The 27,451-nt window shown below is 36.3% G+C and overlaps 2 protein-coding genes across 3 annotated transcripts; both read left to right on the top strand.

Annotated features, from left to right (window-relative positions):
* The first annotated feature begins 15,225 nt into the window (after positions 1-15,225).
* On the top strand, positions 15,226-21,744 carry LOC107782531 (allantoinase). 2 transcript variants are annotated; one of them, XM_016603413.2, is made up of 16 exons: positions 15,226-15,567; positions 16,619-16,712; positions 16,922-17,042; positions 17,294-17,367; positions 17,460-17,536; positions 17,812-17,848; positions 17,923-18,008; positions 18,291-18,350; positions 18,532-18,680; positions 19,053-19,179; positions 19,369-19,524; positions 19,620-19,730; positions 20,351-20,461; positions 20,699-20,797; positions 21,161-21,308; positions 21,456-21,744. In XM_016603413.2, the coding sequence occupies exons 1-15, from the start codon at positions 15,487-15,489 to the stop codon at positions 21,287-21,289; spliced, it is 1,512 nt and encodes a 503-aa protein (XP_016458899.1). In that variant the 5' UTR covers positions 15,226-15,486; the 3' UTR covers positions 21,290-21,308; positions 21,456-21,744. The 2 variants fall into 2 exon arrangements, with proteins under 2 accessions (XP_016458899.1, XP_016458900.1); XM_016603414.2 differs by having other exon boundaries at positions 15,433-15,567; positions 16,554-16,712.
* A 2,756-nt stretch (positions 21,745-24,500) lies between these two features.
* LOC142178417 (uncharacterized) lies at positions 24,501-25,178 on the top strand. Its single transcript, XM_075247799.1, has one exon. The coding sequence runs from the start codon at positions 24,501-24,503 to the stop codon at positions 25,176-25,178; it is 678 nt and encodes a 225-aa protein (XP_075103900.1).
* The last annotated feature ends 2,273 nt before the right edge of the window (positions 25,179-27,451 follow it).

Raw genomic sequence — 27,451 nt, 5'->3', positions numbered from 1 at the left:
TCAACTCCAACACTGGTGGCTCCTCAATTGATGGCTTTGTTGGTGGAGTTTTTCGATTTTCAAGATCCAAAGATAATTTCCTCGGCTCATAAGAATAAGAGCCCATCCCATGTAGGGTATTCACGCACTCCACTCTACTAGCATCATCATTGACACCCATGTTTAAGAGCACTGCTTCAAGAGGATCTTCCACGTTGATCATAACACTGGTATCATCCACAATCACAGCTGTGACAAGGTCTACAAATGAGCACACTTCGGTGCTATTGGGTTACTTCATAGATTTGCAAACGTGAAAAATGACCTTTTCATCTCCCAACTGGAAAGTGAGCTCACCCGCTTCAACATCAACCAATGTCTTCCCCGTTTCAAGGAAAGGTCTGTCGAACCTCATAGTCCACCTCACAATCCAAAATCACAAAGTCAGCCGATGATATGAATTTGTCCACCTGGACAAGCACATCATCAATAATGTCCAAAGGTCGCTTCATCGATCGATCCGCCATTTGAAGTCTCATTGAAGTTGTCCTACGTTGCCTGATACCCAAAGTTTTGAAAACCGAGTAGGGCATCAAATTGATACTAGCTCCCAAGTCACAAAGAGCTTTGGAAAAATCTGCACTCCCAATGGTGCAAGGAATTGTGAAATCACCGGGAGCTTCAAGCTTCAGGGCCATTGAATGCACTATAGCACTAACTTGGTGAGTCATCTTTATAGTTTCACAATCCATAAAACGCTTCTTTGTAACCAAGTCTTTCATGAATTTTGCATAACCCAACATTTGTTCAAGTGCCTCCACCAGAGGCATATTAATAGATAAGGTCTTCATCATGTCAATAAACTTTTTAAACTGCTTATCATTCTTATGCTTCGTGAGCCTTTGAGGATAAGGTGGAGGTGGTCTTGGCAAAGGAGCCTTGGCTTTTGGCACAACTAAAGGTGTTTATCGGGCGGGCTGGGACGGGCTAGACACAAAAATGGTCAGCCCGTTAGGGTTACGGGCGGGTTGTTAGCGGGCTGGAGTTAACGGGCTGGTGGCGGGCTGGGATTTTTCGGGTCCTATAGGGACCGTACGGGTTCGGGCCTAGCGGGTTCGGGCGGGTTGGGCTTTCGGTTTTTTTATTTTTAATTTTTAACTATCTTATATTTTTCTTTTTCAATGTTATTGATAGTTAAGTACTTAAGTGTTTTCAAACTTTTAAGAGTTAAAATTAAAGATTAGAATTGAACTTTTAAGGGTTAGAATTAAAAGAACAAACTAAAAGTCTAAAATTTGCAAACTAAAAGTCTAAAACATAAAACATAAAACATATTAACATAAATGCATAAGTCTATATAAAAAAATATTGAATAAGAGTATAAGACATTATGCAATATAAAAAATTCACAATATTTAAGTAACATTGATATTTTTATTGAATAATATATAGTACTTCTAATTAATTTGCAAGTTCTTTTTTGATTTTTTAAATATTTGAACTTGCAAATTAAAAGTTTACAACAATTGTTAAAAAAAGAAGTAATAGTAAATCAAATGTTTTGCATCATCTTTGTAAGCTCTTCCATGTCAATGTGAGGTGCTTGGTTTCCGGTATTATAATCGGTACCATAAACCATTATATCTTCAATTTCTTGGTCTTCCTCTTCATCTACCTCGTCGCGCCCTTGATTTCGCCGTTCTGATCTAATCCAATCTCTGAAGCACATTTGAACTTCCAAAGCGTTGCTGCCCAATGAATGACAGGTATCTCCTAGCTGCTATCTTGCTTGGCTAAATGCGCTCTCTGATATGACTGTTGAAATAGGAACATTTAGAACATCTCGAGCCATGGCCGAAAGAACAGGAAACTGATTTGCTTTGCTCCTCCACCAACTCAGAGGTAAAAAATCCTTTGTGAGGGGCTCCGATGACTTTTGCAAGTAGAATTGAAGTTCATCAATATTCCGGCTACTGGTTTGTTGATGATCTCCTAGTGTAGACCAAATCAAATAATCTTGAACATTATCATCATCTTCCAAATTTGTTCCAGATGTTGAAGTATTACTTGAAGGAATATTTGCATCTACAACCGAAGAAGCATCAACAATGTTAGCATAATAATTATACAAAATTTGTAAATGTTTGTGCAGATCAGAAATACAAGTCTCAGTATCAGGAGTTTCAGTTGGTCCAATATCCATATAAGTATATAAAGCACTGATTAATTGGCGACACTTTATCATTTTGATAGTAGGGTTTAAAATAGCACCAATTAGGTAAATAGGGGGAATTGGGAAGAAATATTTTTTAAACTTATCTAGCATGGTTTCAACAACATTAGTATATCCCTCTTTCGCCTTCAACTTATGTAGTAAAAGAGAAATTTCAGTAATGTGAACTAAACCATTTACAATAGTAGGATAATAAGCTCCAGAAAACTCAAGTGTAGCCACATAAAAATTTTGTAAAAATTGTACAACATCATGAATGACATCCTAATTTTTAGATGTTAACGGACGGTTAGGATCGGTACAATGAGAATTAGCAACTTCAGTTATAGGCATTCTATATTTATAACAACATCTTAGGAACAAATAAGTATAATTCCACCTAGTAACTATTTCTTCAGGCATGAGTCTTGGTTTTAGTCCATAGTGTACACATTTTTCCTCAAATGCATTTAATCTAGCACTTCTATTATTTCTTTGAATCACACCAACAACTCTTCTAACTAAAGTGATGTCATTGTGAAATAAGTCAAGGCCACTCTTCACAATCAAGTTATAAATATGACATGCACATCTAATATGAAATATTTCAGGAAGTGGTGGGCGTAGATGCAATTTTAGTAATGTAATAGCAGAAGTGTTGTTAGAAGCATTATCAAATGACATACACAAAACGTTTTCAGAAATATTATAAAATAAAGCAACTTCATGGATAGTAGCACTTATAAATGCACCTGTATGACTTTGATCTTCATCATATTTAAAAAACGTTTTTGCATACAAAAATTATCATCTATCCAATGGCATGTACCAGTTAAATAATCATTTCCATTTACAGCATGACCAATATCAGAAGTAAGAGAAACTTTACATGAAAGACTAGCGAACAAATAAAGTATATATGTCTGATATTGTCCATAAAGCCTAAAGATATCAGATCTACAAGTACTTCTAGGAATACCTTTAAACATATGGTTATAAATTCTTTGAATATAAGTAACAAGATATGGTGAGGAAGCAAAACTAAAAGGTAAACAACCTAAAACAATCATTTTAGCTAATTCTTCTCGATCTTTTTTAATATCGTATTTACCCATTAACCCCCCAGTGACCGGGTTAAGTTTTGGTTGCCCAACTTCATCGCCTACTCCCCAATCAATAGGATGAATTTCTTCCATGTGCCTACGAAGTTGACCCGTTCCCCCATTCTTACCGGGCTCGTGTTTATAAACTTCATTACATATTTTACATTTTACATAATTTTTCTTATTTTCTAGTCTATCAAAAGAATTCCAACACTTACTTCTTAATCTTCTATTTTTCTTAATAGGAAAAGGAGGCTTACTTACACTTCCACCTCTAATATTTTGACTAGCATTACCGGGTGTAGGTGGTAGGGTTTCAAGATTATCGGGTGATTGAATATCATCTAAAATATCATCTAAATCATCATCAATACCAAAATTTTCTTGAAGTAACTCATAATCTACATTTACGTTTTCGGGTGAACTTTCAGAAATATGTGTTACACTACTAGAAGAACCACCTCTTACTCTTTTGGAATTTTTTTTACTACCACCTTTACTAGTGCAAGCTTTTTTGGCCGCTCTAAGTAAATCCATTATATAATTTAAAACAAAAAATTCAAATAATAATTCTAAATAATAAAGAGAAAGGGATGGAACGAGTGTACCGGGATTCCGAATGCCGCACTAAATTTGATATAGAAACGAGAAAGTAGAAACTCAAACTTCAAATCTTCAATTGATATTTGATAACTTGATAATTAATGTCACACTTCACTTGAATAATTGAATTAGAAATTTATGATAATAATACTTTTGTAATGAAAGTATGAAACTTGTAAGTTGAAACTTGAAAGCTTGAAATAATGAACAATTGAGAATATTAGCAAGGAGAATTGAGAGCTAATTATAGAGAATTGAGAGATAATTGTGAAGAATAATGAAAAAGAAAGGGGGTATTTAGAGTTTTTTAAAAGGATTCAATTGCAATTTACAAATTATAAAAGGGGGGGAGCTAAAATATAAATAAAATACCAAATTTTGGCTGTTTTTGACAGATTTGGCCATTGGCCAACGGTCAATTTTGAAATTTGACCGTTGTCAACGGTCAGATTTAATTTTTTTTTAAAAAAATAGGCGATTTTGCGGGCTGTCGCGGGCTGAGGCTTGTTAAGAACCCGTTAAGCCCTTAACGGGTTGTGGCGGGTTCGGGTACCCGTTTGGCGAAAACTTAACGTTACTAGCCCGCCCCCCGTCCAACCCCTCCTAACCCACACACATATGCACAGTAACGGGCTGGACCGGGCTGGCCCAGATTGAACCGGGTTGTTAGCGGGTCAGCCCGGCCCGATTAACACCTTTAGGCACAACCGGCTCCGGCATGTCAATTATGTGTTCCCTAGATGGGTTCACATCATTTTGGGTTTCCACCTCGACTTCTATCAATCCTCACTTCATTGTTCACATTTTCATCAACCACATCTTCAACTACCAAAGGGACTTCGTCATCTTGCAACTCAACATCATCATCCACGACTTGTTTTGCTTAGAGGAATTCACATCATCATCCACTTTTGCTTAGAGGAATTCACATCATCATCGGGCGAGTATTCAATGACTGAGAGATTTGGCCTAATTGCACCTCCAAGTTTCGGATAGAGGTGTTGTGAGAAGCTAACTGTGCATCCGAATCCGCATTCCTCTTCATCATATGCTCGAACACCATTTCAATTCTACCCATATCATTACCGGAAGAACTAGGACCTTGAGAAGGGAAAGGGGGTAGATTGTTCGGTTGTTGATACATTGGGGGCCTTTGAAAGCCTTGCCCCCGGATGCCTTGGTTTCCATTGTTGTTCCACCCACCTTGATTGTTGTTGTTGCCCCAGTTGTTGTTATTTCCATTCCAATTGCCTTGGTTGTTGTTTTGATTACCCCAACTGTTGATTTGGTTGTTGTTCCAATTGCCACCACTTTGTTGTTGATTGCCCCAATTTCCTTGGGGTCGCCGTTGTTGGTTTGAAGAGTTGGCTCTATTGCCTTGATAGTTGTTGACATATTGTACCTCTTCACTTTGGTCATCATAACCATCATTTTGACACACATCATATTCATCAACAAATTGCTTAGAATTTCCTTGATTTTGTTGCCTCCTTTGCCTTCTCTTGTTGACAAGCATACTAACACCTTCCATGACATTCACTTGGCGAAGATTCTGAACTTGTTGCAACTGTGCCTTAGCCAATTGATTCATCGTAGTAGTAAGCTCAGCTATCGTTTGCCCATGATCATGTAATTCCTTGTGCAAATAGATAACCGTAGGGTCACCTTGAGGCACATTTGCTCTACTTTGCCATGCTGAAGAAGTGTCCGCCATTTCATCAAGTACATCACATGCCTCCTCATAAGAAAGCTTCATAAAATTGCCCCCGACCAATTGGTTAACAATGCATTGATTTGTAGTATTTATGCCCCGGTAAAAGGTTTGTTGGATCATGACCTAGGTCATATCATTATTTGGGCACTCCTTCACCATCGTTCTATACCGCTCCCAAATCTCATGCAAAGGTTCCATTGGCTCTTGCTTGAAGGCTAATATTTCATCTCGAAGTGCCGCCATATGACTAGGAGAGAAGAATTTGGCAATAAACTTATCCGCCAACTCATCCCAAGTTATGATGGAATGGTTGGGGAGTCTCTCGAGCCAATCCAATGCCTTTCCCCGAAGTGAGAACGTGAAAAGTCTCAATCTCAGCGCATTCTCGGATACATTCATCTTCTTGCTCCCCCAGCATGTATCTACGAACCCCTTGAGATGTTTGTAGAAATTTTAATTTGCTACGCCCGTGAAGTACCCACACTGCTCAAGTAAGGTCAACATCACATCGGTTATCTGAAAGTTGCCCGCCCGGATCCGGGTTGGGACAATAGCACTTGCATAGCCCTGGTTCGGTAATACTCTGGGAGCCACTCTTGGAGGAACTGGGGGAGGGTCTGGATATTGTCATTTGGATTAGCATTGGCATTCCGGCCTCTCTGTTGACCTTGAGGTGCAAGAGGCACCTTTTCTTGCTCAAAATCATCTACCTCCTCCCCTGCTATCACATTTCCGAGAGGGTCATTAGCATTGTTTAAAGCCATGTTGGTACCTGAGTAATGACACAAACAAGTAAGTAACAAAGAAGGAAAGAAGAACAATACACAAAACTAACTAAATAGATAGCCAAAACCATTAGCTCCCCGGAAAAGGCGCCAAAAAGTGATCGCAGCCAACTCCACACTACTAAAAAGTAGGTAGAAAGGGTCGCAATAGCTTTTACCCGATATGAGGGTCGGGATCGATTTTCACAGGGAGCTAGGAATGGAGTCGAGTATCTATCTAGACTAGAGTTTTGAAATTGTTCCAAATGTCACTTCCAAACATCTTTTGAATTTTCTTTAACAAACTAATATTATCAATTACATAGAACTAAATTATGCTAATAAGAAAATTGCTAGAGTTGAATCTAATGGGTAGAAATGCACTAGGGTAGTGACTTTCACCTAGGTGTCTAATTGACGGATAAATGCTTCTAAGGTTCGATTGACATGATTGGGGAAATATGCTATAACCGTTGCACGATTTTACCCACTCTCACACCTCTCGGAAGAGAGAGTGATTTTTCCCAATTGACTCTCTCGAGACCATGGATAGGCAAATTAGCTCAAGCAACTAGGGTTCAAGTTGGGTAATTACTCTCTCGAGGTTTAACCCTTTAATTGAGACTATCAATTCTCTTGAGTCCATCTCAATTCCTTGTTGGGTCAATTTGGAGACTTAGGCTCTCTTTCTCAAGAAGAGACAAGTCAACTTAGCACAAACCAGTGTTTGCAACCACCAATTCATAGATTAAATCATAAAATTGACCCAAATAACAAACACCCATAGTCAATCTAACATTAGATGGCAACACCCATCAATTACCCACACTAGGATTGAGCCACAACCCTAGCTAATGCGTTTAGCTACGCATGCTTGAAGAAGAAAATAGAGAAATAGATGAAGAACAAGACATATTAATTTAAAAGCTAATGTAAATACAGAGAATCTATCGTAAAATCTAAGTTAAGATGCCAAAAATGAATACACAATAGCTTCTCACGACTGCAGCTACGTTCTGGAATTAATTGCTGACCTAAAAATGGAAAAATGTTCTATTTATACTAGGCTGAAAAAGCTAGACAAAAATACCCTGCGGGGTCAGCGCGGGCCGCATAAAATGGACCGCGGCTGCGCTAGGCTCTTGGAATTCAATTATGGGATCTCTGAACTTAGGCTCCGCGGACCGCGTAGAATGGATCGCGGCTGTAGATATCTCTAATGTGGTCCGCACAAGTATGACTGCGGACCACACAGCTTGAACCATGGCAAATTTCACCTCTTTGAATCTCTACTCCGCGAACCGCACATAATGATAGCGCGGCCGCGGAGCCTTCACCGCGGACCGCGAAATGTGTATTGTGGCCATGTTACCTGAAGCCCATTTTTGCCAACTCTCTAAACCACCTATTGCGGACCGCACAAAGTCGAATGCGGCCGCACTAGGCCTTTTTTGCTCTCAGATTGCCTTGTCTTTGATACTTGAGCAGGTTTCACTCTTTTTGAGCCGATCTTTGATATTTCGTCACTTTGTCGATCAAACCTGCAATCAAGCACACTTATGATCCTTTTGGGACTATTTTGTAATAATATATAATACAAACATAAGCAAGAAGGAGCATGAAACACGTTAAAATCCCTAGTTATCAATATGTTGGTGCTGATGGGTAACAAGAGTGTTCTGGTAGTGAAGAAGGGTTACTTTATAGGGAATTTGGTGGTATAAGGGAGGTGGTATATGTGTGTTCTGAGATTAATAGGCAGTGGGGTATGGTTATGTTTGGTAAAATAGAGTGTAGGAGGTGCAGTCCTACTGGTGACCCTTGGCTCAGCTGTTGAGTGACAAGATAGCTAATGTCTTGGGTATGTAGAGTGTTCAAGTGTTGTGGTTGAAATGTTGCAGCTCTAGGGTAAGGTGATTGGAAATTCTGTAGTCTTTGGGTATAAAACATGGAAGGTGGTACAAGGGGTTGGGGTACCATTGGTGTTCTACTGGAGTTGGGGTGAATTTTGGAGCCTGGAGCTATAGAAGTGTGGCTAATTGGTGTTACTGAAGCTGCAAGAGCTTCAGTCGGTATAGTGTTTGGGCCTAGAGAATTAATTTGTGTAATAGCTGGGGAATGGGAGACATTTACAGCAGTGCTACTAATTCCAAAGGAGCTGGGAGTTGCAAGCTCACCTAGGTCAAAGAATTTATCATGAGGAGAATAGATCTCATCTCCATGTTGCCCTAGGTCGCTGAGAGCTAAGTTTTTTCCTCTTTTCGGTCTTCTGCCCCATGTATTACCTCATTCAGTACCTATCTAAGCTCCCTCAAAGCTTCTTCGTGATTTCGATTGTATTGTTCTTGTGCAACTTCCAGCTGTTCTTGTCGAGCAGCAAAGCTTGGCACTTCCATGGAGATTTTTTGCAAGGCATTGATGACTTTATTCATTTCAGTCGTCATGGATTCCATAGAGCCCGAGATCTGCTCTGATACCACTGATATGAACGACAATGGAACAATAATTCAAAGAAGGAAAAATGAAAGAAAATCTGCTAAAAGGAAAACACAGAATAAAAAGAGATAGGGTTTTAATTTCTTGAATAAAAGAGACTCAGTACATTGCTTATATAGGAAAGAAGAAAAAAGGAATCTACAGTTGTCTCATGTTTCTATGTCGTATTTCACTATTGTTGGGGTCAATGTAGATTTACTGATAACTATAAATAATTATAAAGGGACCTAAGTGAACAACTCAAAACTTGGTTCCAATCCTCTAAGTTAACTAACTTAACTGTTGCATCATATCTTTTAAGCTTAACGTACAACCTCCAGAAGCTGTGCACTCTTCAACTCGTATCAGTTGACAAGATTGATGGTATCAAAAGTTATTTTTTTTATCTTTCCTTTTATTATATGTCTCATCGTTTACACTAAAAATATATGCAAAGACAACATTAAAATAAAATTGTAGTTTTAACCCAAAAAGTTGTGTAAGTGCATGGACTAAATTGAATTAAATAAATTATAATGTGAGTGGTCCATTGTTTAGCATATATTGTACAAAGGCCGAAAAGTAAATTAAAAAAATAAAAAGAAAGCTCTTCTATTTTCTCACGTCACTTGACTGAAAAACTATAATTAGACACAACTTTTTGAAAAATAATTCATGGTACATTTTTGTCGTCTTAGTTTTTTCTAGATGAAAGCAAGTCAAAGCATTCTTGCACTAAATCTACTTTTCGTATGTAAATTAATTAGTGAATCTCTAATGAATCTTCCAGAAGATAAGGAGGAAAAAGAGACCACACATATTGCATCTAATACAAAATTAGGAAAAAATATAAGTATTCAAAAAGTTCACGTGGACCCCCTTTGGGAATCTCTTGGTAACCTTCACTATCAATTGGTCATTTCTTCGGGGAGAAGAGTCCGAAACTTTTCTAATGCCTTTTTGGACAAAAAATACATTCCTACTACTAATAAAAAAGTTACATAAATAACTAAAATGCAGTATACTACTGCGTTTTACTTTACCAAAAAGTTAGCCGTTAAAGTAAAATGCAGTACTATACTGTGTATTATTAAAAAATTAATTTTTTTTAAGGAAAACGCAGTATTGTACTGCGTTTCCCTTTTAATATTGGGCCCACTTCTTCAGAACCTGCTGGGAATATTTTTTTTAATGCAAAATGCAGTACAATACTGCATTTAAGGAAAACACAGTATTATACTGTGTTTTGCTTTAAATTTTGGGCCCACCAATAAGTGTTCTGCAGATAACTAACATACCAATAATTCAAATACATAAAATGTGGTATTGTACTGCATTTTACATAAAAAAATTCTACACCTCAAACTTATTTAAAGGCGTTTGAATTTTATGAAAATCCATTCAATACTTTCCTTCAAACTTCCGTTCATACTTCTCTCTTCTTTTTATCAATCATTTGTTTACAATGTATGAAGAGCCAAAAATAAGGGTTTCATTATATTGGGGAGGGGGGTGAGGTTGTGCTGGAGAATAACTCTGTGAGGTATAGCTCACCTCCACAGTGTCTTATTAAATTGCCGCTTACAATGGAGTACGATAAATTGGTATCGTTGTTACGTAAAAAAAATGAGTCAGAGGAAGCGTTCAGTTAACCTTAAAGTATCCGGTAGATTTCCGTATTCAGTGACTCCGTAGGGGTTTGCTTATTACTTTGAGTTTAACATCGAAGATAATGAAACTCTTAGAAATTTTTTGCGATTTTCGGATAAATACAGGGAATTTATTGTAATAAAATTGTTGGAAATGTACGTCAGGGTGGAAGACGTTCCCAATAATGAGGGCGTACATAGTAGGGATACCCCTCAGTCATCGGGTGATAATTCTGGAGCAGTTTTTGCCGGACAGATTGCCGATGAAAGAGCTTGCCTTGATTTAAACTTGTCACCACCGGCGAATGAGCAACCATAAAATAATTTTTCGACTTTATATAATCTACAAGACAACTGGTAAACTTCAATTTTTCTACGCTTTAGCGATGTTTATTTTATGTTTGAATTGGATTTGTATTAACACTCATATTTTTCATAGGGAGTACCGTCCGGATATGAATTTTACAAGTTATGACCCCGCCCCTAGTTGGAATATGCGTAGTTCTGGAGTATTGGACCACGGTGGTCCATCCGGAAGTCATCACCAACAAGAAAATATCCATCATGAAACGTCAAGACAGTACGACTTGTAAGTAAAGTGATATATCTATTTCTAAAGTATTTATCTAGTTGGGTAACTTATCAGTTTGTTCTTTTTGTGAAGTGAAAATGAGCTTCTTGATGTTCCTAACCTCACACAGTTGCCCATAGACAACGTATTCACTCGTGAGTTGGCAGATGCGCAAAGTCAGGAAGATGATAGTGATTATGATAACAATGCGAAACGTCTGGAGATGACACACCCTTCCATGATGAGGGTGATGATGAGGAGGAAGTGAATATTGAACCTGAGCTGACGAGGGAGCATGTTCCTCCACCTCCCGCTAGACCAAGAGTGTACGAGTCTCACGTGCCATTTCATGAGCGTAATATTCCCTACCTTGATAATTTGCCAAGTATGCCGAACGTGGATTCCCTCACAAGGGATGATGACGAAATTCGGTCAGCGATGTGGGATGAGTCTAAACCATTTGTTTTGACAAAGGGTATGTATTTCCCCACAAAGCTCGCCTAATTAGGGCTGTAAAAATCTACAGTATAAGAGAGTGTCGTGAGATGATAGTAAGTGACTCAACTACGGAGGTATACAAGGTTGTATGCCGTAGAGACTTTATGGGTTGTCACTGGATGTTGCGTGCCAGCAAGAAGAAATCAGGTTTGTGAAAAGTGGGTAAATTTATTAGCACCCACAGATGTGAAATGGACACATTCAATGAGAATCACTTCAACCTGGATGTGGACTTGATTTCTCTTGTCTTGATTCCATATTTGGAAGTGTCCATTAGGTTCAAGATTAAAGAGTGTATTACAGCCGTCCACCAAGAGTATGGTTGTACTATAACCATAAGAAAGGCATATCTCGGTCGCAAACGTGCATTTGAACTTATTTATGGCGACTGGGATAAGTCTTTTTCAAATCTGCCCAGGTACATGGCCGCACTACAACACTTTAACCCTAGCACGGTTGTTGAATCAATCCGGGTATAAATAAGATACAAATTTAAACACAAACATAACACAAATTAACATGGAAACATATTCAACAATACAAATATGCTTGTACTATACGAGTTTCGACATAAACAAAATTGAAATACCTCGATTTAAGTTTGTTGAAATTGATTCAAATCGAATTTTGCACCCGAATGAAGGAATCCAAAGCTTGTCTTGTGTGCGGGACCTACACTCTTTGCCTTTTGGGTGACGGGTGGGGCCCATTTTTTTTATTTGACGAGGGGAGGGGGGACCAGTAGTGGAGCAGGGGTGTTTTTTAATGGAGATAACGTTCTGTCGTTGTCTTGGGGAAGAAGAAGGGCTTTATTTTATTAAAGGAAAACGCAGTATAATACTGCGTTTTCCTTAAACACAGTATTGTATTGCGTTTTCCTTTAATTAAATATAAGTGGGCCCAATATTAATAGGGAAGCGCAGTACAATACTGAATTTAAGGAAAACGCAGTATTATACTGTGTTTTCCTTAAAAAAAATAATTTTTAATAATACACATTATAGTACTGCATTTTAGTTATTTATGTAACTTTTTTTAGTAGTAGAAATGTATTTTTTGCCCAAAAAGGCATTAGAAAAGTTTCAGACTCTTCGGGAGAAGAGTTAGTAGTCGGGTTCGGTCAAACCGGATAGTTTTGCTCAATAGTCGATTTGTATTTAGAAATTTATTAAATACGTAAAAATATTAAATTTGGAATCTTATTATTACTCTTTCCGGTCCATTTTAAGTGATTTTTTGACTCTTTTTACACATATTAATGAATTCACTTTTTAATATTAACTAGTATTAGTACTCGTGCGATGCACAGACACAAATCTCTAATTTGAGTTATTTGATTTATGTACAAATAACTTTAAAATATTAATCTTTCAGATAAAAGTTATATATAATTATTAAATAAATGTCAATAAAAAAGCAGAAATTTCTCAAATCTCTTAAAATTACCCATAATTTCTTGTCCTTATTGCATTACCCATAACTTAAAATTATCATATTCTTGTCTGTTACTTCCATTATACAGTCAAACCTCTTTATAACAACCTCGTTTGTTCCGAATATTTTTGAATGTTATAGAGAAATGCTGTTATAGAGTACATATATTATAACATAACATGAAAATTGGTTCCGGAAGAAGCTTGCTTTTATAGTGAAGTGTTATTATATAGGGATGATGTTATAGAGGGTCTGACTGTAATACATTATAAATAAAAATATGTTTGTTTTCTTGTAGTAAATTTTTTTATTTATCTTTATTCTTTTATTCTATTGTTCATATTAATGTTTAAATTTATCATATTTTTTATAATACCTATACTCTTATCTTTATAATTAATTAAGATAGAGGCATTGTTTTTATCTTTCAATTTATTTATTTTTTAAATCTTATTAATTAAGGGGCAGACAATATCTTTACAAAAATATTCACCGTCTTTTCATACAAATTCAAAAAAAAAAAAATTTAAATCAAGTATTAGTATTAACATTATCCTAAATATTCAAGTGGTTTTACAGTAGTTTGTCACTTGACTTAACCACAATGCAAATTTTATTCGTAATTATTTAAAATACTTTCTCTTTTCAAAAATCAAATAAGTCTTATCCTTCCAAATATTTCTACATATAAATATAGATATATAGATTAGATTTGTCTAAGATCTATTTAGAGTATATATAAGATTAAATCAACTACTTCCATTAGTTATGTTTCTATTTATAATTTTTAATTATTAATGTTGTCTTACAACTACCAAGTAGCTTCATTTTAATCTGCCACTTGGCTTAGCCACAATGCATACTACTCTCCTTTTAATATAATATAGATTAACAATGAAATTAACCATATTAACCTTATTTTGCTCGTTAAAAATATAACAAAATACTCCTAGGTTCTTTACTTCAAGAACAACTTTGGAAAAAATAAGTTAATTTTTTTTATATCTGAAAAAATTAAATATTATGGACTACAAAAAAAACTAAAAAATAACTTAAAGTGGAGTGGAGGGAATGCTTATTAACACTTAAAGTCATCGTTCTAAAATTTAAATCACATAAAATTAAAATCGGCTCTGCCTCTGCATTTGTTTATTGGTATTATATCCAAAACAACAACTTGAAGGGTCAATCGCGAGATTTATTCAAGACTTTTTAATCAAAGATATGTGACCATCAACCCCTTGTGGCAATCTCTTTTTGTGATTTGTTTAATTTAATATGATTAATTCGCTTGACAGGATTGATGTATCGATATCCTTGAATTTAATGCTATCACAAAGTAAAAAGTAACTTTATCTGCGCCAAACCTCACTTGACTGAGTATGTTATTGTTGTTGACAATTATGACCACCAACCAGCAACATTCAAAGACTAGAAACTATTACATAATTATTTAACCATAATTGTATAAATAAATAATATATTTATTGATTTATTATATACGTAAATATGAATCAATTTTTGCTACTCAGCAGTCCGTACTCAACAATAGCTTAATTTGATTTCTTTGAGCGGTCCCATAAATTTCTCACGTTACTTTCAATCCCCTCACAAATCAAATAGTATTATAGCTGGATACCAGTGGGCGCACTCTTTTTGAAAATAATTCTAAACCTTTTTTCTTATTTATGTATTTTTTACCAAATCATGCAAGCTAGCAGGTCAAAGCATGTTTGTACTAAGGCAGGTCAAAGCATGTTTGTACTAGTACACATTAAAAGCGAACATCAATCTAGTTGATTCCTTAATTATTCTATTTTAAATCAAATATCTTGATTCTCGAACCAAGCAGATCCGCCATAATTTAACGATTGTCTGGTTATCTTAATTAATCTTACTACGCATGCAGGAAATATAATGTATAGATTAATAATACAAGAATATATGAAGAATATTTTTGTCACTTCAATTCCCGTATTATTATACCATATTATATCATGCATAATATAATGCATATGAATTCTCGCATAACTTAATGTGGATTTTTTTCTCTTATGAGAGTTATTTTTTTAATTTCTCTAACCAAATATAGTTTTATTATATGGAGGATTATTGAGATTATTTTGCCATTTGGTACTCTATTCTATTGGTAGGCAATGCAAGTGAGTGACAGAGCTAGTGGGCATTATGGGCAGTATAAAGTATAAACAGATTCCTGATTCTTGGTCGAGGAGTCCTCTGAGCCGCCCATTGTTATTTCATTTTTTGTAATTTTCTTGGTTTTGTAGTTATTGTTTCAACTTTCCATACAAGGTGGAAATGTGTGCTATTGGTTGGTCATCTTTTCCACGTCACCAAAAAGCATAAAATTCTAACCAAAAATGAAAAAAAAAAACAAGTTTGGGTAGTATAAGTGGAAGCCATTAATGTGCAGAGTTCATAGAGAAAGGCTGAGAAAAAAGAGGGATAGCAAAGCAGAGAAAAATGGAATCAGGAAAGAGGGGGCTTTTGACTCTCTTACCACTTCTCCTTTCTTTCCTGTTCTATTTTGATTTCTCTAAAAAGGTCTGATTTTTATGCTGGTTTTTCCCATCTCATTTTCTTGCTATATGTATATTATATCAATGGTGGTAATGCCTGTTTTTTTCTTGGATTGTGTGTGGGGAGGTGAGGATGATAAAACAAAATCTATAAACAAAAAAAAAATCTATTTGTTACTTACCATCAGAAATGAGGAAAAAATTCAATCTTGCTTAACACCCACATAAAACACAGTGAAATCTATATGGCGTTACAATGAGATATGTAATTGTGTGTGTTTTTGTCTTTGGATAGTCTATTTGTGGAGAGAATCTTTCCCATTAAGGGGTCTCTGTTTAAGGTGGCTGTAACCTGTCAGTATTCATTTGAAGATAAGCAAAAGAGATTTGATGATAGAATCTAAATTCAGCATCTTTTTGCCTTTTTAAAACAATTTCCAGAAGCCTCTTCATCAAGTACTCATTAAAAAAAGCTTCTGTATGAAGCTATTGCATGTGAAATGCTTAGGTACTGTAGATCTGGATGTCCGTCTTGCATGTTGGGTTAGATTATGGAAGGACAGCCCTGCACTAAGCTATCGCTATGCGTGGGGTTCGGGAAAGGGCTGGACCGACAAGGGTCTATTGTACGCATTCTTATCCTACATTTCTGCAAGAGGATGAGGATGTTTCCACGGCTATTATGGAAGGGCTGATGGGAAAAAAATTGCTGTTAGAACTAGGGAACGGATTCTATGTTTGAACCTCCTTTATTTTACTACTAAACATAGAAGAATCAAAAGAGAAATCATTGAGTGGGTAAATCATCTGAATAAATTAAAAAGCTGGTCAAATGTCAGCATGCAGTATATATGAACCTTTGAAGCAAGGATATGCTTTTTGGTCCTTTCCAAATGGTTATTCATTTCAGTTGTTAGTTATGATTTTCTCTTTTAGAGCATAATACTTGTAAAATAGCTATGTACTTGTGCTTTTTCCAGTTTATATATCATCAAATCATGCTGTCCTCAGGTACTGCTTTTTTGTTCTATAACTTCTGAATGATCCTCAAGAAAGTTTATGGTTTTATACCTCAGCTTCCCTCAAGTGACTGCAGCCTTCTGCCTCATAATCACTATTGGATAGCCAGCAAACATGTTGTGACTCCAAATGGGACAATCTCTGGTGCAGGTTTGTTGAACTAAGTTTTAAATTTCCTTGATTTCTGGGAAATAGATATGGAATTTTATATATAGGGTGATGACTGGTACCTACAGATTACGAAGATGAAAGTTATGCTGTATCTGAGAACTATACCTTCAATTGTTGTTAGTTCTCTTATCAGCAACTTGAACTGATTCCTGATGACAAACTGTTTATTCTGAATTTGAAACAAACAGTTGAGATAAAGCAAGGAAGAATTATATCTATTGTTGCTGAAGAGAATTGGCATGTCAATTCTTGGTTTACCACAGTTGTCAATTATGGGGAGGCTGTGATCATGCCGGGTTTTATTGATGTGTACGATAAATCTCTCTCCTTATGTTAGTTATGCCTATGTTGGTTTTTTTAATTTATGTCTCCTGCCATGGAGAACTTTAAAGCCGATTTAGAAAATTTAGCAAAAAATTGCAAACGACTATGCACTTAGTTCTACTAGATTTTTAATACTTGAGCATAGTTTGTGCTTCCTTGGCCTATATCAAAACTATACGATATGGTTTAACTCATAAAGCTAGCCTTGTATCTAATTATTAATTTGTTCGTTGTAGGCATGCCCATCTTGATGATCCTGGAAGAACAGAATGGGAAGGATTTCCTTCAGGAACAAAAGCAGCAGCTGCGGGTATGTGGATTCAAATTTCAAGCACTTCATATGTAACTTAAAACTATTTGGGAACCTGATGATCGTGTTTCATATTTCTATGTTCTTTCCAGGTGGAGTAACCACATTAATTGACATGCCTCTTAATAGTGCTCCATCAACTGTTTCTGAAGAAGCTTTAAAACTTAAGGTAAGCATATATCAGGTAGATGTTTGATATATTTTGCAGAAAATTTTGACAGGGTTAATATTTCTAGCTTATCAAAGGAAAACTATCTTGTGTGATTATTAGCTCCTGGGTTTTCCTTTTGTTGAGTTCAGCTGGCTAGTTTATATGGCACATTTGTAAGGATTCTTTTGTATTCAAACTAATGAACATATAAATTGCTGAGCAGAAGTTCCTAGATTCATGTAGGTGTAGTCATAATGAACAACATATAATCAGGTTTACTGTTCTTTTGGCAGGTCCAGGCTGCAGAAGGGAGGGTCTATGTGGATGTTGGTATGTTACGAAATACAAAGCTATATTCTTGGTAGATAGATGTTAAAATGTGACGTTACTTACTGTATTCACAGGTTTCTGGGGAGGTTTGGTTCCAGAAAATGCAGAAAATGTAACTTCACTGGAAAGACTTCTAGATGCTGGAGTTCTTGGTTTGAAGGTAATCCAGCAACATACATGCACTAGAGCTCGGATTGAGCATATATTATGTACCTTTTCAATTTTTGATATCATGGCTGTCAGGAAGTCAAGCAAAGATCAAATATACTAAACACAAGATTTCTGGATAAAGCTCATTAACTTTCCAACTATTACCTTACAAATTGACAATGTGTCTTTGACATTGGAGAAATCATTTTGGGCATTGTTTGTAGCACTCTACTATGCTATGTCAATTATTGAGTCACATGTCTGATTGGATATATTTTGCTTTTCTCTGCAGTCTTTTATGGTGCCATCAGGCATCAATGACTTTCCCATGACAACTTCAGCCCACATTAAGGTACAGAATCTCAATTTCGTTTTCCTCTTTGTTTTTGCCGATCATTCTACAGTAACTACGTAGATATGCCTTTGCGGGATGTCATTCGGACAGAGTGTATTAGACTTTCTTCTGTGTGATCACTTTTCTCTTCTGCCGCGTCTACTAAATTTCTTGTGATTCAATTCTTACTACTGCACAGGAAGCACTCCCTACTCTGGCTCGATACAGAAGACCCTTGCTTGTTCATGCCGAAGTGCTACTAGATCATGATGGGAAACTGGAACCGGAGGATGGGGCCGACAATGCTAGATCATACTCTACATATCTTAAGACCAGGCCTGCTTCGATGTAAATAATTTACCTTTTATCATATGCTCAAATCTAGAGTAGAATTTTGTTGGGTAACATGTCATTCTTCTTGTGTTTCCAGTTGTGTGACATCCTAACAAGTCTGTATGTATTTCTAAGAGGCGTGACAAACATTTCTTGCTTTACTTTCAGCTGATGCATACTTTAATATTTTTAATTTGGTCAAAAGGTTCCTCTCTCACTATGCTTTCTCTTTCTTCTATCTTGCTCTCCTTGCATATCGTTACACATATGCAGTGCACTACTTCATTAAGCTGTTTATAAGATCTGCTCCCAATTAAATCTTACACCCTCTATTTTCTATTGTTTTTCATGTTGTATTACCTTTTGAAAATCTTTGTTCTTTAATAGGGAAGAGGCAGCTATCAATCAGCTCATAACATTGACAAAAGAGACAAGGGCTGGTGGTTCTGCTGAAGGAGCTCATCTCCATATTGTTCATCTGTCTGATGCTAGAACTTCACTAAACCTCATTAAGGTAGCAAAACATTTCTTTCACATCTTGGCTTCTTTCATTATTCATTTATATACTCGCCATTTCTTGTCTTTGCACCCTTTGTGGTGGACTATTTTTGTTAAGAACAGGGGAAGCCCCATCATTGCTGTTGGGATATTTTACATTATCATTTTACTGAAAACATCTTTTTGTTTTTTGGGATTTTCATAGGAAGCCAAACAAAGGGGTGATAGTATCACTGTTGAAACTTGCCCCCATTATCTCGCTTTTGCAGCTGAAGATATTCCTGATGGAGATACTCGTTTTAAGTGTGCTCCACCCATCCGTGATGCAGCCAATAAAGAAAAACTATGGGATGCTTTACTGGTATAGTTGATTCCAAAGTCTGTTACTAGTATAGTCACTTCCCAAAATTCTTCTTTCAAAGAATTTCCTTCATTTTTGTTTTGTGTGCATTTCAGGAAGGAGATATTGACATGTTAAGTTCTGACCACTCCCCTGCGGTGCCAGAAATGAAACTCTTAGATGAGGGTGACTTCTTGAAAGCATGGGGTGGCATATCCTCTTTACAGGTAAACATTTACTAGTAGCGTGATTAGAAATAATGCAGCTATAACCATCTCAATTTAAATAGGATTAGCTCGAAAGTCTTGTGTAATTGAAAAGCTTACATGGATATGGATGGATGGCACTGATGTAAACGACGTCTACAGCACACCAGTTAAACATTTTCAAAAATCTCTAAGAGATGGGTTTTCTTATGTAGCTTCTACTCCTTACTCTTCCAAAATTTCCTATTAGAACAGCTATATCATCTTAGTTACTCTTTGTTTCTGTAAATTTCAGAAGTCCATTTAGGTCCGTTTTGCCAATCTAGGGTTAGAGATATAACTTTTTACCCAGTGAACACGAGAAAACATATTTATGAGCATACACTATCTTAGGCCTATTAGTTATTGGATAAAGAGTGACTTTCCGCATAGTTAGTGCAGGAATTCTTATTGTGTTTGTAAATTAACCTACAGTAGGTAGTCGGTGGTGTTCCATGCATACCTGCAGAGGAACTTCCTAGTAATGTTTTTTATTGGATGTTGCCGAAGGGGCATTCCTAGTAATGCATATTTGACGTCATTGTCACACATACTGTTTCATAGCCAATTTGGAATACTATAATGTGTTACTGTTTATGCAGTTTGTTCTTCCCGCGACATGGACATATGGACGTAAATATGGAATAACATTTGAGCAATTAGCTTCCTGGTGGAGTGAGAAGCCTGCTAAACTTGCTGGTCTAACTACTAAGGTATCGTACAGAAGTATTTCAAAACATTTGCATCTACTGTATGCTTCAGCATTAACCAAGTTCAATGTGTTAATTTGCTTTGGATTTTGGGGGGAAAATGATGTAAGATAAGGCTACTTTTATGTCCACTTTATGACCCATACTAATTTTGGAAGTGTTGCAGCTTTTAGTTGATGTAAATTCATTATGATACTTCCATTACTTTGTAGCTGGTATTTGATTACAGTTCTCGTGCAGGGGGCAATTGCTATAGGGAACCAAGCAGATATAGTTGTCTGGGAGCCAGATGTTGAGTTTGACCTGGATAATGGCTACCCTGTACATATCAAGCATCCTGTACGTATTCTTGCACATGTTATTTCCATGAAAACTAGTAATTCAAAGTAGTTTCTCATACCTGATTTGTGTGCAGAAATTTAGAATCATAATAAACATGATTGACTAGGAAAAATGTTAACGGTTTTGTATGCATTACATAAAGTTTATGATTTAGACAGAACATGTTCGTTCTTTTTCAATAGTCTTGGTTCCGGTGACTGGTGAGCATAGAAGTAAATTCCCTCCGACTGTCAGCTGAGAGGCTACTAGCATGAAGAAATCAGAATCAAATTTAAAAGCTGTACATCTAGCAGTTGATGACATTCCTTGTTTCTGTTTTTTATTTCTCAACTGTTCTTATTCTTTTCCCTTTATTGGCAGAGTATTTCTGCATACATGGGATCAAGACTCGCCGGGAAAGTTTTGGCAACCTTTGTGCGCGGAAATCTTGTATACAAGGAGGGAAATCATGCTTCTCTTGCATGTGCTCTCCCAATTCTACATAGATAGTTAGTGCATGAGCCTATCGGTAACTCCACCAACTTACTATATATCATCCAAATTATCTCCTCTTTGCAGTCTTCATTTTCTTTCTTTGTCCATTTTTACCCCCTGAAAAGCTCTATTCCTTAATATCTCCTGTAAACTTTAGTCTTATGGTCCATATTTTGCATAGGTTGTCCCTTTGAGATGACCACATGGCATGGTATGGAGATGGATTGGTGACTTCCATCATTTTGATATGAACCAAAACTTGCATGGATCCAAGTTGTGCATCTTCTTTTCTTTGGGCACGCAGCAGGGCTGGAGTGTATATAATCTGTTGCGGCCCTAAGTTGATTGTCACTGGATATTTAGTTTCTATAGAAAGATAAACGTTTCAGTTGAAGCTGAAAGTATTATTGTGTTGATCAAGTACATATTTCTTAGCTATCTGAATGCACAAAAGAATTAAATTCATCTCAGTAACGCAATGCCATGAGAAACTAACATCAGCCTCTACGAGTAAGGTGTGACTCCTGCATTTTTGTTTTCTGTGCCATCTGTTCTTATACACACCAAAAACACAAATAAGAAAAGGAAACCATGGGGGTTGGGGAAAAAATCTCAAAAAAAAAAAGGCAGTCCGGCACACTAAGCTTCCGCTATGCGCAGAGTTCGGGGAACAAATCTCAGTAAAAGCAAAAAAAAAAAAAAAACACAAGTTTTTTTTCGTGATGGACAAAATTAATCACATACTCGTTTACCTGTGCTAATGGGGTTAGCAAGTAATGGTCTGAGCAAGTTGGTCAGACACCATCATTATATAAAAGTGGAGAACAGAAATTTTCTGTTTGAATCCGAGGTGTCTAATTTATACGTTGATGTTCTCCCTTTTACTATGTACTGAAATAATAGATGTCATTCCTATTATTTGGTGGTAAAAATTATATAGTACTCTTACAATGATGACAAAAAAAGAAATGGCATATGTAGGGTTGCTACAGTTTCAAAGTGTAATGTACTACTTATTTTTCTCCAACTCAACCTTACATCTCTGAGAAAAGGCAAATCCATTGATGTAAATAAGAGCAGAAGAAAATAATTTAAATTTTATAAGTTCAAACCTTTAAGGTTTTTACCAATGAACTGTTATATATTTAAAATTACTAGTCTTAGGATACATGCTTTGCGCGTGTAGCCATATTAATAAATATATAATTTTAAAAAATACAATAATATTAGTATTAGATAATAAAAATAGTGAATGTTGTTTTCAATTAGCTAGTTCTTAAACAAATAAATTGTCTCACAAAAGTTTCCAGATGCTTTATTGTGATTTATGAAAACTTATGCAGGAATATCTAATAAAAATTATTATTATATCTGTGACCTAATAGTTGAAAATAAAACCTAAAAATAATTTTATCACGACTCTTCAAGTATTTGTTTAATAACACAAATTAAAAGTTGGACTTTTTTAACATTTCAGTTCTTGGGCTAGTAATACTAATCTCTCTCGGCGCACGTTAAGCAAGGTCTGCTAACTTGCACTGGTGGAGATGGCGAGACAGAGGAAGAAGAACTCCATAGCTAAGGAATCGACTGTAGACGAGGAAGATAAGGCAGATGATGACGATACTGGACTAGTTACACCAGAAACGGGGATTCCCCAAGCTCTAGACTCGGTGGAACTGTTCCATTGGATGAAAGGCATGGGGAGTGCACCAACTGTTCTACATGGACAAGAGAGGAAGAAATCGGAGGAGCTGGTGGCAATTCAAGCACATGCAGCTCCGATAGCTAAGACTCCTGCAGATCCTGCACCAAATGAGATGGAAATGGCGAAAGCAGCTAGGAAACTTATATTCTCAAATCAGAGGCCAAATTCTGAGGGAACAGAGATAAACTTAGCGGAAGTGATTAAAGGAAACAGATCTCAACGACAGGGGATGCAATTGGAGTATTACCCCCAAATTATCAAGGATGGAGTGAAGATGGTTCGACTGAATCAAATTGAAGTCAAGGAGCAAATTCAGAAATGGCAGGCATCGCTAATTGGGTATGTAATGGGAGGAAATCCATCGTTTAAAGACATGCTTAAGTTTGTGTATGGTATGTGGAACTTTGTAGCAACTCCAACAGTTTTTCTTCATGATGATGGATATTTTGTTTTCAAATTTGAATCTGAAGATGATAAGAAGCTAGTTATACAGAAAGGACCATATACCTTTAATAATCGACCAATGATAATGAAGCAATGGGAACCTAAATTCCAAATAAGTAAGGAGAAAACCAGGAATATTCCAATTTGGATGATATTCCCAGGGCTGCCAGTAGAGTATTGGACAAAGAAAAATTTAGGTCGAATAGCAAGCTGTATTGGGAAACCTATATGCTCTGATAGGTTAACTGAAGAAGGTGAAAGAATTCATATGCTAGGATGTTGATTGAAATGGATATATCACATGAGTTTCCAAATGTATTAGTAATTGAGGAGGAAGAGGGTATACACAGGGAACAAGAACTAGAGTATGAATGGAAATCAGATTTTTGTGAAGCTTGCTTCCAAATAGGCAAACATGAAGTAAATTGTGAAAAAGTCCCAATTGAGAAACAAAAATACAAAGAGGAGAAATAGGATAGACAAACTGGAATGAAACAACAAAAGAAGATGCAATAGAAAGTAAAAGCCACAGTGGACCAAGGAGAAACAACAAAGGTGCAGGAAAAAAAGATGCAGGAAAAAGCAATAGCACAAGATAAGGATATGAATGATCAAGGGAAGGAACATAAAGAAAATCAGAACAGTGAAAATCAAAAGGAGAATTTTCAGCCACATCAAAGATCTAAAGGAAAGCAAAAGATGAAGATAAACAACAAAAAAGTACTGAATGATCATAAGATAGAAAAACTGTTAATGACTAACAGATGCAGTACATTGAGAATACAAGAGCCTAGCAACACTGTAAGAAGGACTGAAGGGATTGACCTCAATGAGGAAAATCCCCTATGATAATAAGTGCATGGAATATAAGACAGCTGAATAAGCCCTATAAGCAGAGAAAGCTCAAGGCCTATCTGCTGAAAAATAAAATTACTTTACTAGGCTGCCTTGAGACAAATATAAAACCTAGGAGTGTTAGTAAAGTTAAAAGAAAATTTGAAAAGGACTGGCAGATATTTTCAGATGAACAGAAATCCTATTGGTAGAATATGGGTATTCTAGAAAGATACTAAGATGCAAGTCAACATCCTGATGGTCACTAATCAAGTGATCCATTGTCAAGTGAAGGATAAGGGATCCCAATTTGAATGTTGTATTACTTTTGTGTATGACAAAAACAAGTTACATGAAAGGAAGAAATTATGGGATCAACTAAGGATGATTTATAATACAATGCAAGAGTCTTGGTTGGTGATAGGAGACTTTAACAGTGTTCTATCTGTCAATGATAGAATAAATGGTCAGCCTATTCATCAAAATGAGATAGTAGATTTTCAGAATTGTATAAAAGATATTGGAGTGGGGCAATTGAATAGAAAATGGTGTCAGTGGTCGTGGTGTAACAAAAGAGATGCTGGAGAAAGAATATACAATAATAATGATTGGGTGTTTGGGAATACATCATGGTTTACTAAACATAGTAGCTTTGAAGCAGTGTATGAGGTACCAGGTGTTTCTGATCATTCTCCTATTGAGATAAATACTGAGGTGGTAAGAAGTTACTTGAAAAAACCTTTTAGGCTATATAATGTACTGCTATACCAAAAGGAATTTCAAGAGAGTGTGCAAGAGATATGGAACCAAAGAATTGAAGGGCATACTATGCATTCTATATGGACCAAACTACAAAGAATGCAGGATAGAGAAAGGCTGATGAATAAAGAAATGAAATCTTTAGAAAAGAAGGTGTAGAAAATCAGAATGAAGTTACAGAATATCCAAAGACAGATTGATAATGATCCTCTGAATCAGCAACTAATTGAACAGGAAAAGGAAATGATAGTGAAAGCAGAGAAATGGGAAGGAATAAATGAACAAGTGTTAAGACAAAAATCTAGAGCAGTGTGGATAAAAGCAGGTGACAGAAATTCAAAATTCTTTCATGCCCAGCTAAAGAATAGACAGGCTAGAAACAGAATTGCTTCTATTTGTAATGAGCAGGGAGAAAGAGTAACAGAGCCAAAGTAGATTGAAGATGAGGTCAAAAGCTTCTTTCAGAACTTACTAGGCAGTGTAGCAACTGAACTACCATGCATTGATTAGGACATAGCTAGGAATGGACACTGTCTCACAAAGGACCAACAAAAGATGCTGAGTTGCAAAATAACTAGAGAAGATGTAGATAAAGCAGTGAAGGAGTTACCAAATGACAAATCACCAGGGATAGATGGTTTACTGCATAATTTTTTAAGGAATATTGATCTACAATTGGTGATGAGGTCAGAACAGCTGTATTAGAATTCTTTAGCAATGGGAAGCTATTGAAGAGTGTTAACTGTACAACATTAACACTGATTCCAAAGGTAGCCACCCAAACTCAGTCAAAGAGTTTAGACCTATTGCATGCTGCACAACTATATACAAGATCATATCAAGAATCATCACAGCAAAACTAAAATTGGTGGTAGACTCAATTGTAGGAGAATCACAGTCAGCTTTTATCGAAGGAAGGAACATACTAGACAATGTGATCATAGCACATGAGATGGTAAAGGGTACAATAAAAAGGGAGTGTCACCAAGATATTGTATCAAAATAGATATCTGGAAAGCCTATGACTCAGTTGAATGACCTTTCCTTAGAATGATATTGATAGAGTATAGTATGCCTGTGAAGTTTGTGGAGCTGATTATGGTATGTGTAACTACTGTTAGTTACTTTATGATCCTAAATGGAGGGTTAACAAACAGATTCCAAGGGAAGAAAGGGATAAGGCAAGGAGACCCCATGTCTCTTTACCATTTTGTGCTTGTGATGGAGTATCTGAATAGAGCTCTAAAGAAGTTAAAAGACAATCCAGATTTCAATCATCATCCAAGGTATGCCTGGAATAATATTACTCACATTTGTTTTGCAGATGATTTAATTCTTTGTTCCAGAGCAGATGAGGTGTCTATCAAACTGATGCTGAAAAGTTTCAACCATTTCTCAGAGGTATCAGGGTTGAAGGCCAATCTAGAGAAAAGTTCCCTATACATTGCAGGTGTTACAAAGAAATTAAAGGAGAGGATTCTGGATAAAATGAAGTTTACTTTAGGTGAATTACCATTTCGATATCTTGGTGTTCCACCCTCTTCAAAAAAGCTATCAGTGCAGCAGTGTATGCCCTTGATCGAAAAGATAACAGCAAGGATAAACTGCTGGACAACAAAGTGGTTATCATATAGTGGAAGGCTCCAATTACTGAAAACTGTGATATTTGAGATGCAAACATACTGGGCACAAGTGTTTTTATTGCCAAAGAAGATACTCAAGATGATTGTTACTGTATGTAGAACCTTTCTGTGGACAGAAAAAAGTGATCTTTCAAGGAGAGCATTGGTAGCATGGGACACAATATGTATGCCATTGTCAGCAGGGGGTTTAAATATTCCGGACATTTATGCATGGAACAAAGCTGCATTGTGCAAATTGTTATGGGCTATTAGTGCAAAGAATACACTATGGATTCAATGAGTCCATAGTTATTATGTCAAAGAGAAAGATGTGATGGTAATGGACACTCCTAAACAAGCATGCTGGATAGTGAAAAAAATCTTTGGCACTAGGCAATGGTTTCTGGAAAAACACTCAAGAAATGAGCTGGAGCAATACCAAAGAAATGGTAAGTTTAACATCAAAAAGCAATACATTGTAATGAGATCTCAGTTCCAGAAGGTTTGGTGGAAGAAGATTACAGTAGGATCGAAAGCAATACCAAAGCATAGATTCATTCTTTGGTTAGCACTTCACAGAAAATTAACCACACTGGACAGGCTAAGAAGATGGGGCACTATAGTTGACAATGAATGTGTATTATGTGATACAAATGAGGAAGAATCAATAGAGCATTTATGGTTTGGATGCAGATATGCCAAAACAATATGGTCTAAATTTGTTCAGTGACTGAATGAAAAACATCAGATTGGTACTTGGGGTGATGAGATTAAATGATTGACAAGCAGAAATCCAAGCAGAACCTGTGG

The sequence above is a fragment of the Nicotiana tabacum genome, chromosome 3 (assembly GCF_000715075.1).
Source record: "Nicotiana tabacum cultivar K326 chromosome 3, ASM71507v2, whole genome shotgun sequence".
Classification (NCBI taxonomy): domain Eukaryota; kingdom Viridiplantae; phylum Streptophyta; class Magnoliopsida; order Solanales; family Solanaceae; genus Nicotiana; species Nicotiana tabacum.
The sequence above is the reverse complement of the archived record's forward strand: the minus strand, read 5'-3'. Positions and strand labels throughout refer to the sequence as shown.